At 50.3% G+C, this 13,626-nt stretch overlaps 1 protein-coding gene across 2 annotated transcripts in view; it reads right to left on the reverse strand.

Annotated features, from left to right (window-relative positions):
• Positions 1–4,043: 4,043 nt before the first annotated feature.
• Positions 4,044–13,626, reverse strand: part of PPCDC (phosphopantothenoylcysteine decarboxylase) — a 35,175-nt gene continuing 25,592 nt past the window's right edge. The window contains exons 3-6 of one of the 2 annotated variants that reach the window (XM_008589501.1): positions 9,832–9,927; positions 8,860–8,988; positions 5,089–5,257; positions 4,044–4,417 (exon numbers count right to left, since the gene is read on the reverse strand). In XM_008589501.1, coding sequence (XP_008587723.1) covers positions 4,410–4,417; positions 5,089–5,257; positions 8,860–8,988; positions 9,832–9,927 — 402 coding nt within the window. In that variant the 3' untranslated portion in view covers positions 4,044–4,409. Of the gene's footprint in view, positions 4,649–5,088; positions 5,258–8,859; positions 8,989–9,831; positions 9,928–13,626 lie in introns of both variants that reach the window. The other variant, XM_008589500.1, reaches the window with a different exon arrangement.

Consider the following 13,626-nt stretch of genomic DNA (forward strand, 5'->3'; position numbering starts at 1 on the left):
TTTATATTAGGGGAATGAGTCCTTTGTTATAAGAGCTGCAGATAATTTCTCCAGCTGGTTGTCTTTTGACCTTGCCTTTGAGCTATTGCTCAGTGGAATTGTTTATTTTTCTGTAGTCAAATATATCGGTCTTTGCTTTTTTATTTTTTTTAATTTATTTTTATTGTGGTAAAAAATATACAACATAAGGATTGCCATTTTAAGCATTTTTAAACATACAATTGCATGGAATTAATTACATCCACAATGCTGCGTGATCACCACCTCTATTTCCAAAACTTTTTTGTCATCCTAAACAGAAACTCTATACCTATTAAGCAATAACTTCTCATTATTCCTTCCCCCCAGTTTCTGAAAACCACTAATCTACTTGTCTCTGAATTTTTTTTAACTTATTTTTCCTTAACTGACCCATGACAATGTATGTAAAGAGTTCAGTGTTATATTTGGGTACATTTATACAGTGTGCAATGATCATATCAGGGTATTTAGCATATCCATCACCTCAAACATTTGTCACCTCTTTGTGTTGGGAACATTCAACATCCTCTCGACTAGCTACTTGAAGTTATACAGTACTTTGTTGTTGACTGTAGTCTCCTTATATTTCCATAGATCACTAAATTGTATTCCTCCTGTCTCTCTACTATTTGTGTCCACTGACCACCCTCTCTCCATCCACCCTACTCCCTCCCCTTACCAATCTCTAGTAACCACTATTCTACTCTTGTAAGATCAACTTTTTCAGTTTCCACATATGAGTGAGAACATGTGGTATTTCTCTCTGTGTGCCTGGCTTATTTCACTTAACATTATTTTCTCCAAGCTCATCCATGTTGCTGCAATTGGCAGAATTTCATTCTTTTTCATGGCTGAGTAGTATTCCATTGTGTATATATACATTTTCTTTATCCAATCATCCACTGATGAACATTTAGGTTGGTTGCATATCTTGGCTATTGTGAGTAGAACCGCGATAAACATGGGAGTGTAAGTGTCCCTTCAACGTGATGATTTCCTTTGGATGATTTTCCTTTGGATATATACTCAGGAATGGGTTTGCTGGATCCTATGGTAGCTCTATCTGTAGTTTGAGAAACCTCCGTACTGTTTTCCATAATGGCTGCACTAATTTACAATCCCGCCAACAATGTATGAGTTCCCCTTTCTCTGCATCCTTGCCAGCATTTGTTACTTTCTGTCTTATTGATAATAGCCAATCTAATTGGGGTGAGATGATATTTCACTGCAGTTTTGATGTGCATTTCTCTGATGATTAGTGATGTTGACCATTTTTTATATACCTGTTGATGGACATTTGTACGTCTTCTTTCGAGAAATGTCTATTCGGTTTTCAGTTCCTTTGCCTATTTTTTAATCAGATTTTTTTTTTACTATTGAGTTGTTTGAGTTCTTTTGCTTTTTTTTTTTTTTAATATGGAACGCTTCACAAATTTGCATGTCATCCTTGTGCAAGGGCCATGCTAATCTTCTCTATATCGTTCCAATTTTAGTATACGTCCTGCCGAAGTGAGCACAGTCTTTGCTTTCATGGCTCCTAGCTTTGGTGTCTTGCTCAGAAAGGAGATCTGCTCCCACCCCACCCCCACACACCTTTTTTTCTCAGTACAAACTTGGAATGACTCGCAGTGTTCTGTAAAGAACAGGACAACTCCTGCTCTCCAAGAAATCCTAATTTTAGAGGGACACAAAGTAAACTGGCAATTACCATTCTGCGTTATAATAAATAGCAGGGAGCACAACGGGAACCCGGGCAAGGACTACCTAATCCCACTGAGTTGGCAGTGACAGCTTTGCAAAGGACGTGGCACCCACGTACATCCAGAGGCATGTGCAGGAGTCGGCCAGGTGAGGAAAGGCTTTCCAGTAAAAGCAGCAGCTTGTGCGAGGGCAAGAAGCAAGAAACAACATGGTTTGTTCAAGTTGTCCAGTCTGGCAAAAGGACAGGAAGCCCTGCAGGGCTGGCATGTGGTAAAGGGCAGGGCTAGAAGGGCAGGCAGGGGCCAGAGCACGGAGGGCCAAGTGTATACTGCCCGGGAGTCAGGGCCTTTCCCTGAGGGAGTCTGGAGACAGCAGAGGGGCCTGATTAGCCATGTGGAGGAAGAGCTGGAGACAGCCCCATATGGAGACTGGACCCTGGCGTGGAGACTTCTGCCTCCCATCCAGGAGAAGCCATAGCAGCCTTGAAAGGCTCCAGGCTGCCAAGCTACAGTACAAATCTCAGACCCAAATGCTCTATTCTGTCAAACACAGAATTCTATAAAAACCATCAGGGAAGCTAAGCATCTTCTCTGAGAAACACTTCTACCCAAGATGACAACAACTTTAAGAGCTTGGACCCTTAGTGGGAAAAGCTGTGGTTGTCACTTCCACCTTGGCACCTCTGGCAGATGGGACCAGGTAATCGCAACTGCCTGCTCCTCTTAGCTCTGGTCTGGCTCAGGGAAGCACTGGGCTCTTCAGCCCCAGCCCATGCCCACTCAACCAGACCCCATGCAAAATGGGCGGCAGGGATGCAGGATTGCCATGAGTGGGAGATGGAATGGAGAACCCCCAGGGATGGGCCTCCAACCGCCCGTGCCCATAGGAATATCTCTTCCCTTCTAGCCAACAAGGCGCAGTCCTGCTGAGTAGCCACAGCTGTTTTCAGAAGCATTGGAAAGGGGTCTGCGGACTTCTCTGCTCCCATGGCCTTTCAAAACAAGCATTTTGTAGCTGGTCTCCCTGGGCAACCGTTTTCCCTGAAGTGGTGCCCAGCACAGAGCTTTGCATATAAGCACTCAGGAAATGGTAGCAGTTCCTGTTAAAACTGGAAAGACTCACCAATTGTGCAAGTTAGCAAGTTGCAGAGAGAAAGGAAAGGTGATGTGGACAGGAGGATAGGCACTGGAAACCATCTAAATGTAGCTTTGGGATTATCTCTAGATTTGTTATCCAGGCTCTCCCCATGCCTCCACCCCCAAACCAGCCACAGAGGTTGGTTCTTGATGCTACCATTTTAGTTATATTTTCTTTAGTACCCTAAGGCAATTTTATCCCAAAGGGTCATTTGATGAAGTCACAAGCTAGAGTTGAAGGCTCTTGGAGGCTGCTGAAGGCCTTGGTCCTGGCCAGTGGGTTTCCAGTGGCCCCTCAAGGCACACCTACACTCAGTGCTCTCAGGACATGCATGAGGTGCCCTCATACCTGGCCTGGAAGCCAGGAGGGCAAGAAGCCAGCCCCAAACTCAACTCCAATAAAAGGCCCTCCCTCCCCAAACAGCAGTTAGGTCAAGAGCAAGGCCAGAGTGTGTGGTCCCTCGGGAGCCTTCTTCACCGTTCATGTGTCCTGCAGGGGAGAGGGGGCAGGCCCAGATACCCAAGACTCCATCTCAGGGGCAGCAAAGCTGAAAGAATGAGGATATCAGAGGAAACCAGGAAGAAAGGAAGGGGCCTGGGGCCCAGGGCAGGTTCCAACTTTGCTGGGACTCCATCTCAGGGGCAGCAAAGCTGAAAGAATGAGGACATCAGAGGAAACCAGGAAGAAAGGAAGGGGCCTGGGGCCCAGGGCAGGTTCCAACTTTGCTGGCTGCTTACCTATCACTTGCATGAAGGACCACATCAGCTTAGGGCCCAGGATTTCATTTTTTCCAAAATGAGACAGGCTACTTCAGTAAATGTCAGGAAAGCTCCCTGGCATTATGCATATCTAGCTTCAACTTCCATTTATTTGACATTCGGTATGGTCCAGGCACTTGGTAGGGTGCGTACTTTGCATACATTATCTCATCTAATCCTCTCAGCAACTCCATGAGGGTTGGATGGTAAGACGAGGAAGGTGATAGTCAAGAAGGCTAAGTCCCGAGCCAAGATCCCACCACTAGTAAGTGGCACTACTGGGATGTGAACTAGGGGCTGTCTGGCTTCAGAGCTCTTTGTCCTTAACCGCCATGCTATGCAGGTCAACCCTTCTCCAGCCTCACCCAGCAACACCCCCTGATCTCTGAGACCACAGACAGGTTGTAAAGGAAGGATGGAATCTCCTAAATGGTCATTTTTCTTTATTTCCCAGCACTCCCAATCTCATAGCATGGCCGGCAGGAGTCCTGCCAACTGGCAGACCTCCTGACTCTGGCACCTGGGCACCCCATCGAAGAACTGAAACTCCCAAGGCCTGGCCAGGGATGTGCTGCTGGGGTCTTTCTAAAAGTGGTTCCTGGAAAGATGTAGAATCAAGGTTTGCCAGCCACACAGTCCTCTTCCTGCGAGCACAGGGACAAGGCGGCAGCTTGCTCCCTTGGCTTGCCCGGCCCATCCCAGGAAAAGTGGGGAGGGGCTCCAGACAGCAGGCGTCTCCTGGTTGAAAGAAACTGGGACCTGGGCCTTCTGTCCACTTTAACCGGGAACAGGTCAGGCTCCTGTGGAGGCACCAGAGCAGACCCCGGTCAGACCCCTACTCAGGAAATGGAGGAACCTTTACCATATTTTGCCAGCATCCACCTTCTTCACCAGCTTGGCCTGAAAACACGTTGAGTGCAGAGGGACACATGACAGAAAGCCAGTTCAGCTCTGCTGGAAGCCACCACGCTGGAGGAGGACTTCTCTCACTTTGTTCACAATGGTGTCCACTTCAGCCATGGCCCCCAGACCTGGGAGCAAAGTCCTGCCGTGGGCAAGGGCCTGCCAGATGGGCCAACAGTGCCTGCAGCCCTGCAGACCCCCGCCCAGTGCCCTACCCAGAGCCCAAGGCCTGAGAAGGCCAGGACTGACCCTGCCTGGGCCAGATCCATCAAATCTCAAGACACCCCAGGACAGGCCCCAGGAATTGTCGCAGTGATTGTCCTTAACTGTGTGGCCAGTTAACTGTGTCCCCCAGAGACTCCACCAGGCACTTCACACACACTACCTCACTTCATCCTGACAACTCTGAGGGGCAGGAATTATGATCCCCATTTTCCAGATGGGAAAGCTGAGCTCAAAGGGGAATGGTTTTTCCTTAGGTCACCACAGGCCAAGATCTGAACGCAGATGCGACCCTAAAGTTGAGCCCTTCTGATGCCCTGGGCTGTGAGCCCAGCAAGACACCTACCTTGGTCTCCACAAACCAGCTTCTTGGCCACACAGGGGATCTCAATGTAGCCGAAGGCCTGGAGCTGGCCCACCTGCTGTGCAGTGACAGGGTGCTCCCACATGGCAGTGTTCATCGCCGGGCAGAAGAGCAGGGGCTTGCTGAGGTCCCAGGCCCGGATGACACACGTCTGTAAAGAAGGGCCGGGGGCGACGGTGTGCTTCTGCTCTGCCAGCCACCCCTCCTCAGCTTTTCCAAACCACCCCACAGTAGCCCCGACATCTGCAGGGAGCCATCTGACATGGCTATAGGGGAAGGGGCTGTCTCCTCACCCCTCTGCACCTCCCCACAGCTCGAGCACAGGGCTCTACTTCTTTTTTTTTTTTTTTTTTTTTGTCTTTTTTCCGGGACCGCCGCCGCGCTTCCCAAGCGGCGCCCTATCCAGTGCGCCACCGGGCCGGCCCCACAGGGCTCTACTTCTTTTTTTTTTTTTTTGTCTTTTTTCCGGGACCGCCGCCGCGCTTCCCAAGCGGCGCCCTATCCAGTGCGCCACCGGGCCGGCCCCACAGGGCTCTACTTCTTTTTTTTTTTTTTTGTCTTTTTTCCGGGAGCGCCGCCGCGCTTCCCAAGCGGCGCACTATCCAGTGCGCCACCGGGCCGGCCCCACAGGGCTCTACTTCTAGGCCCACTAAAGCCGGATGATGAAAACATCTGACATGTGACACAAAATCTTCTCATATACATAATCTCATGGACCCCTCACTGTGACCCAGTAAAAAAGGTGCTGTCCCATGTCATAGAGGGAGAAGCTGCAGCTCCCTGAGAGTACTAAATAAATGACACCCTGGGCGATCTTCCAGAGCACTGTGTGCAGCCTTACTACCTCCCGAGTGTGGGCCATCCCACCAAGCCACTGACCAGCTAACAGAGTCCTTAGTGCTGTGAGCTTTGAAATCACATAGCCCTGGCTTCAAAACCTGGCTGTGCTATCTATTACTAGCTGTGAGAATTTGGACAAACTGCTTAATGCTGGGGCCTCTTCACTGAGTGGCTGTGAGGACTGAGGGTGGGAATGTTTATAAAGCTCCTGGCACAAAGTGCTGGCTCCAGAGCAGTGGCTCCTGTTGTTACTAGAGGCACAGGCCCTGTGCGGGGGCTGCCTCGGGCACCTCCTCCTGAGGGAAGGGGCAGGGGGGTAGTCCAGAGAACAATACCACAATGAGACCAGGGCCAGCGCCTGCACCCTAGGTGCCAATGCCCTCTCCTGGGGACGGGGAGGAAGGGGAACAGCAAACAGGCTAGGGATCTGGCTACTTGCGTCATCCCAGACACCAGTGCTGGTTTCCCACCAAGCCCTCTTAATAGGGCAACTGGGCTATGAGTGGACAGTTTCAGTCACACTTCCTCTTGGCCCCGTGCCACTTGCTGCTTCTGCACAAGCCAAGAGCATACCTAGAAGAGTCCCTTGACTGTATGTGGGGTGGGGGTGGGGGCTGGGCTGGGATTTCTACGTGCCCTCAGAGCAAAGCACATCAACAAGAACAGAAACCCAACACCCCCGCCACACACATATATCTGGTTTCCCCCACCTCATCTCAGAGCGCAGTGCTTCCTGGACAAACCACAGCTCCTCCGAACCTACCGGCAGCTGGGGGAAGGGGAGGAGGGCATCAGTTCCCACGGTCACTTCTGTTTGACCAGTGCTGTGTCCAGTACCTCAGGCTCTGCCCCTGGGAATCCGCTTGGGCAGAAGGCTGGATCCTAGTCAGGAGACCAGCTCCCAGCCAAAATGGTGACCCAGGGAAGTCACCTTCTCTTTCTGGATCTGATTGCCTGTTTAGCATAAATAAGGGGCCAGGGCCTGAGTGGGCGAGAGGGCAGATCAAGATACACATTCCCAGGCTGACGGCCTGGAAGCTGGGAGCACAGGTTCACATCTAGCACACTGCTCTCCCGATACCACAAGTGCTGGGCACTGGAGAGGGAGAAGTTCTGCAGAGTGGGGAGCAGGCAGAACTTCCTTTTAGGGATATAAGGAGAAAACATCTATTCAGGGAACACACAGCCACACAACAAGCATGCTGACAGTACAGACTCTGTTAAGGTTTGAGATTCCTTGACACATGTGTGCCTTCACGTGAAAGCCTTTGAGACAAATGGCCTGGGGCTGGTCCTGACAACATGTTCCACTGTCCAGCCAGCTCTGGAGGAGAAAACCCTAAAGATTTCAGGGAGTGGTGGCAAAAGGAAGCAGCACTTTCGGGAGGAAGGAAGGAGCCGTCAGAGAGCTGGCCCGGGCCAGACTGAACGCCCCGAGCATGCGTTGTCACATCAGCCGCTGCTGACCAGCAGTGGGAAGGCTGGAGATTTGGTGAGATGGTGCTGGTCACACACAACGCTGGCCCACTTCCACAGAAGTGGTCAGGAGCCCTGTCAGCCTGGCACAGCCCCACAGGAAGCCTTCTTGATAACACTGCTCCAGGCTCCCCCTCTCTGCACTGTCCACCCCTGCTCCTGGCCTCTCCATCTGCACATTGTTCTGCTCGTCCTGTGCTCCCATTCAAACGATGCTTAAATCACTAGCAGATTCTTCGAGGAGCCTTAAGAGCCCACAGACAAGCATGCAAGACACTAACCTCAGACCTGATCCCCAAAATCCTGACCCAGCTTCATTATTCATCTTCTTCACTATATTAAACTCTGAAAAACTCCTGGCTGTTTGTGATCGTAAATTACTAGTTACCTCCCACACGCAATAAGTATTTATTGAATGCAACTACATGCCCAGCACTAAGCCAGGCAGTAACTCCATTGTCAAAGGAGTGACTGGGGCTATTCAAGATGTACCACTCACCAGATAGTCCTTTCCCACCTGCATGAGTGATCAAAAACCCTCTCCTTCCAGACTGTGAGCTCCCTGTGTCCTGTGAGGTCCTCAACACAGGCTCCCCCAAGTACACATTAGATGAAAGCTCAATAAATTGGGGGGGGGGCGGAGTAATGAGGGAGAGGGAGGGAGGAGCTGCATCATACAAACAAAAGCAGCTCTTCTTTAAGGGTACAGCTCCCTAGAGATCTCTTAGGTCTAAGACAGTCCCTACCGTGTACAGCTGGGCTTCTGTTTCTTTTTTTTTGAACAGCTGGCCAGTATGGGGAACCAAACCCTTGACGCTGGTGTTGCAAGGCCGCATACTAACCAACTGAGCTAACTGGCCAGCCCTGGGCTTCTGTTTCTCTCCTACGCCATCTATGAGCTCTCACCTCTCACCTTGTCCTCCTCCTCTCTTTCCCTCTAGGCATTCCCCAATAAACAGGAAAACTGCATCTCGGCCTTGTGGCTATAGCTACAAGAGAGGTAAGTGTGCATGAAGGATCCACGAGGAAGCAAACACCCTTATCAGATTGCCCACGTGGAAGCCCAGACCCTGGAGAGAAGGCAGCGCTAAACAGGGAGGGGCGGGGGCCAGCGGGAGACCACTGGAAAGGAAGGCCAAGGGCAGCCCACGATGAAGGATGGAGGGCAAGGAGCAAAGGTCTGAGGGTGGGTAGGTGGCTGAGCGTCGAGCGGCCGATGAGAGAAGCACCAGCATGTCAAGTTGATGCATCAGGACCAGGTCTCCTGCCCACTTGCTGGAGAGTGAGGTAGACAAGGTGGGGGGACAAAGGGAACCATATTCTCCCTGAGCAAACCTGGGCCCTGCAGTAATAGGTTTCCTTGTACGAGGAAGTCTGCAGCTTGGCAAACTGAGAGTGAGGCCTAGGGAGGGCTGAGGGCACCAGGGAGTCACTCACAAGCAAGTTGTCACAGATGCCACTGGCTACCTTCCCCAGAGTGTTGGCATCAAGAGGAGCCACTAGCAGGAGGTCTGCCCACCTCCGCAGGTCAATGTGGAGAACTGGGTCGGAGCGGTGCTTCCACATCTGTCAGGGGAAGGAAACTGGGTCACCAAGCTGGTCACTTCTCAGTGTGGAAGAAGGAGGGGGAGGGCCAAAGCAGGCCAGGTACACTAAGACAGGAACCCGAGGGAGACCACCTGACCTCCCCTGCCCAAGTCCACGCCATTCCCTCTCACAGCTAAGCTGGCAAGCATCGGCCAGGGAGCCAGCAGCCTGAGAGAAACCAGGCCTGAGGAAACAACCGCCCCTTGTCTCTCTGAGCTATTCCCTTTATGGTTTGGTTTTCAAGAGAACTGACATCTGGCAGGGAACTGCTGGCCTGCGTGGTTGAGGCGGATGCTCGGGTTGTCTAAGCCAGTGGAAGGGCTCTGAGAAATGGAGGGGGTGGGGTGGGGAAGACAGGCCAGCCAGAAATGTTCTAGGCTGACAGTGTTTAAAAGTGCCTGGCAGGGACTCCTGTGAGGCCCACACTCAGCATCTGTGCCACCCTCTGCAGGACAGCAGACACCGAGCCGGCAGCCGTGGGAAGTGAGGTGCTCTCAACAGTGACAGCCCTGATGCTGGGAGCCACGTGGACAAGGGTGATGGGAACAGAGCTCCACTGTGGTTTCATCAGCCCAGATAAGTACAAGGACACTCAACCTCAGGCTTTGGGCCAAAGCTGAGCTCTGCCTGGGGTGGGAGGAGACTGCGGGCCTCCTGCAGGCCAGAAGCTGGACAGATGTTTTCCTCATTGCTTCTGCCCAGAGAGCCCTGACCACTGCCTTGAGCCCAGCCTGTCTGCCCCAGCCGCCAGGGCTATAGGCCACAGGGAGGACTGTTCCGTCCTGCTGGTGGAAACTCAGCCCAGGGGCCCCCAGCACTGACCTCCCATTCATCAGCATCACTGTAGAGGGTGACAGGAACATCCTGGGGGCTGTAGAAATGTTTGGCTCTCTCAGTTGTGACCACTGCTACTTCCAGCTGTCACCAGAAAAAGTGGAGGGGGTGGAGACGGGAGGGTGAAGCTGTTACTAGAGCCACAGGCCTGGAGGCCACATGAGGGCCAGGGCAGGCAAGTGATTTCCTCACAGCCTGGCTGTAGAGAGGACCTCCCCTCCTGAGCAGCCAGCCCCATGTCTGCATAGCTATTTCCGCTGTCACCTAAAGGTCAGGCCCTCCCAGGTGCGGCCGTTTCACTTCCTGATCTGAGGGGCTGCTAAGGAATGAGTCACCAACTGCCCAGTGTATAAAAAGCTGCAGGCTCCTGCCACTTAGGCAGAGTGAGGTCAAGAGACAGAGGCAGGCGGTGATAGGAAGGGAACTCAAGGCAACAGGGCCGCAGAGGCCAGGGCAGGCAGGAGAGGCAGTGAGGAGGCTCACAGCTCCTGGTTTCTGTGCCATACCGCAGCCCTGCCCTCTGCAGGCCAAGGCACTGGGAGCTGCATCCAGGCCCCAGTGAGAAAGCAAACAGAGTCCTTGCATGTACTTCTAGGGACAAGACCTCGTGGGCTCAGGCTGCATCCAGGCTCCAGGAAAACCAAGCCTGTGTGCCCTGTACTCATGGGGTGAGAATGACGTTTACCTGCACACTACCCATTTACTAATAAATCACTAATGCAAACGAGGGGGGAGGGGCGGTTAACCTGCTTCACAGAACAAATAGCTGTGAGAAACAGCACAAGGCAGTGTGAATGGCACTGGATGAATTGGCCATCATTTGTAGAACAAGATGTTAGACTAACAAGCTGGCAAAGTAAAAGGGCCCAGAGGAAGTGGCTGGGAGGGGAAGGATGCAGGAAACTACATCTTTGGGGGAAACCACTGAGTCAGGAGGGGACATTTATCCAGGAGGGAGAAGAGTCAAGGGTGACAAGGATGGAATCATTGACTAGCCAGAGCAGTGGCCATGGGCGGACATACTGCAGACATGCTGTTTGCCTCATAGGGTTATAAACATTTTTAAGCCAACATATACAAATTGGATGATTTCACATAGAAAATCCAATTTCCTGGCTTCTCGTGAAAAACTAAAAGCTCTGGTGCTGCTGGATCCACATGCCTACTCGATAATGATTTGGGCATTGACTAAGGGCTGCCTTTTTGGATAGGTCATGCCCATGCCAATTAAACTTAGTCCCCACTCCTCCCTATTGTCTCATCCAGGCCCCTCTCATTTGTCTTCTGCCTAATGTGGGACAGGGTGGTAGATGTGTTCTGCACAGCACCTAAGAGCAAAGCAGGGACCAGGGAGTCAAAGTCTCAGAGAGGAAGACTGAGGAAGAACTTCAGAGGTCTAGGCTTCCCAGCTCTACTGACCTGCCAAACTCCAACTCACACCCCGTTAGAATCTATCCTCAGTTAAGGGTTAGGATCCCCTTACCAGCAAGCCACAAAAAAAGAAAAAAAAGAAACTGCCATCCTCAGAACTTGCATAAAACCTCAGAGACGTTTTTCAAGGTCCTTTCAACCAAACCCCCACTGAGTGCTGAAGCACCCTCGAGGACAGCCCTGAACAAGTCCTGTCTCGTTCTGAACAAAATGGCAGATGAGCAGGGCTGCCTTATCCCTCCCCAGAACCCAGCCCAGAAGATGCCACTGGGGCGGAACAGGCGGGGCACGCAGAGGGAGGGGGGACCTTGCCGAGGTTCTGGTCTTCTGCACAGGGAAGACACAAGATAGTGACAAGGAAAAGTATGGGGCATAATAAATTAGGACAACCAGGGCTGGCCCGTGGCTCACTCGGGAGAGTGCGGTGCTGATAACACCAAGGCCCCGGGTTCGGATCCCATGTAGGGATGGCCGGTTGCTTACTGGGTGAGCGTGGTGCTGACAACACCAAGTCAAGGGTTAAGATCCCCTTACCGGTCATCTTTAAAAAATAAATAAATAAAAATAATAAATAAATTAGGACAACCATAGAAGAATGATGTAGAACTATCAAACCAGGAGAAGAAAATCTAAACTGCACAATGAAGGACAGGAAAGAAGAAAAAGAAGCAGAGAGAACTCATAAGTAGAAAGCATTAACTAAAATGGCAGAAGTCCTAATATAATAGTAATTAATATATAACAGGCTAAACACTAACCAAAATTCAGATTCTCATCTTGGATGTTTTTTAGTCCACCAATGTACTACCTAAAAAGGCACATTTAAAATAAAAGTATATATAAAGGTTAAACAAAAGAATAAACTTGGCTGGCCAGTTAGCTCAGTTGGTTACAGCACCACCTATACACCAAGGTCAAGGGTTCAGATGCCTGTTAGCAGCCAGCCACTAAAAAAAAAAAAAGAAGAAACTTTCAATTAAATAAGGTAAATTAAACTCTCCTCTCTTCCAAAAACCCACTAAAATAAAAGTAACTTTAAAAAAGATATAAACTCCCAATAACAAAGAGGAGAAAAACCCAACAGCAGTTAAGACATGTCAACACATTTTTGGAAGATGGAAGTGGAGGGAAGCATTAGCAGACCAGATCAGATGATAAGATTAGATGCAATTAGAAAACTAAACACCAACAACCTACAAAGTAGCTGAGAAACAAGCCGATTACAGAGAAGAAGCTCAGGAAAAATTCAGGAATTGGAGGTAGTGCGTACGAGACAGAGAGCTGAATACAATATAGGAGGCCTGGCTCACAGGCTGCACAGTTAAAAGTCCCCATGTCTCCTCCCCATCCCAGGCAGCCACTCGACCTGGAATTTGAGTCACCAAACTTGGGAACACTGGGCACAACAGAGGTCAAAGAAGGGGTCCTGGAGTAGAAGTGGATCTCTACAGACCAAACAGTTCCGAGCCCCTTCTCTGTACTAGACTCTAAGAAAACTGGGTCTACCAGGTAGGAGACTGGTAGGGTCTTTTCTGGAAAAACCAAATAACCCTGGGAGTAGAGGGGCGTGGTAGGGAAGGAAACCTTCAGATACTAAATTCTGAGGTCCCCTAACAAAACATCTCATCCCCAGCTGAGTACCTGGCAGTTACATCTCTGGCCGGTTTCTAATCAGCTTTCGGTACCCAAATAAGAACAGCCAAGTAGTATCAGATATTTGAGGGAAGCCTGCTACCAGGAAAAAGAGATTAAACAAGCAGACAGAAAATAGAAATTCACCGACAATGCAGGGAGAAGAAAAACTTAAAGATGAAAGATTGCACCCAAGAACAGGAACATAATGCTATTTTTAAAAAATGAATATTCAGGGAACAAAAAAGAACTCTTGGAAATTAAAATTATAAATAGTGAAATAAAAAACTCAATGCATGTTTAGAAGAAAACTTCCAGAAAGTAGAACAAAAAGATAAAGAGATGGACAATAATAGAAAAAAAGATGAGAAAATCAGAAGATCAACCCAGGAGGTTAAAAATATGACTAATAATGAGTTCCAGAAAGAGAGAACAGAAAAATAGGAGGGAGGAAATTACTAAAGAAATTAGGGCCGGCCCGGTGGTGCACTGGATAGTGCGCCGCTTGGGAAGCGCGGTGGCGCTCCCATCCGAGGGTTCGGATCCCACATACAGACAGGCTCCCGCTCACTGGCTGAGCGAGGCGCGGGAGCAACACCGAGGCTTGCGATCCCGTTGCCGGTCCCCGGTCCGGTACGGGGGCAACACTGAGGGTTGCGATCCGTTGCCAGACACGGAAAAAAGACAAAAAAAAAAAAAAAAAAAAAAAAAAAAAAAAAA

This window comes from Galeopterus variegatus, unplaced genomic scaffold, assembly GCF_000696425.1.
Source record: "Galeopterus variegatus unplaced genomic scaffold, G_variegatus-3.0.2 Scaffold5488, whole genome shotgun sequence".
NCBI classification, from domain to species: Eukaryota; Metazoa; Chordata; class Mammalia; order Dermoptera; family Cynocephalidae; genus Galeopterus; species Galeopterus variegatus.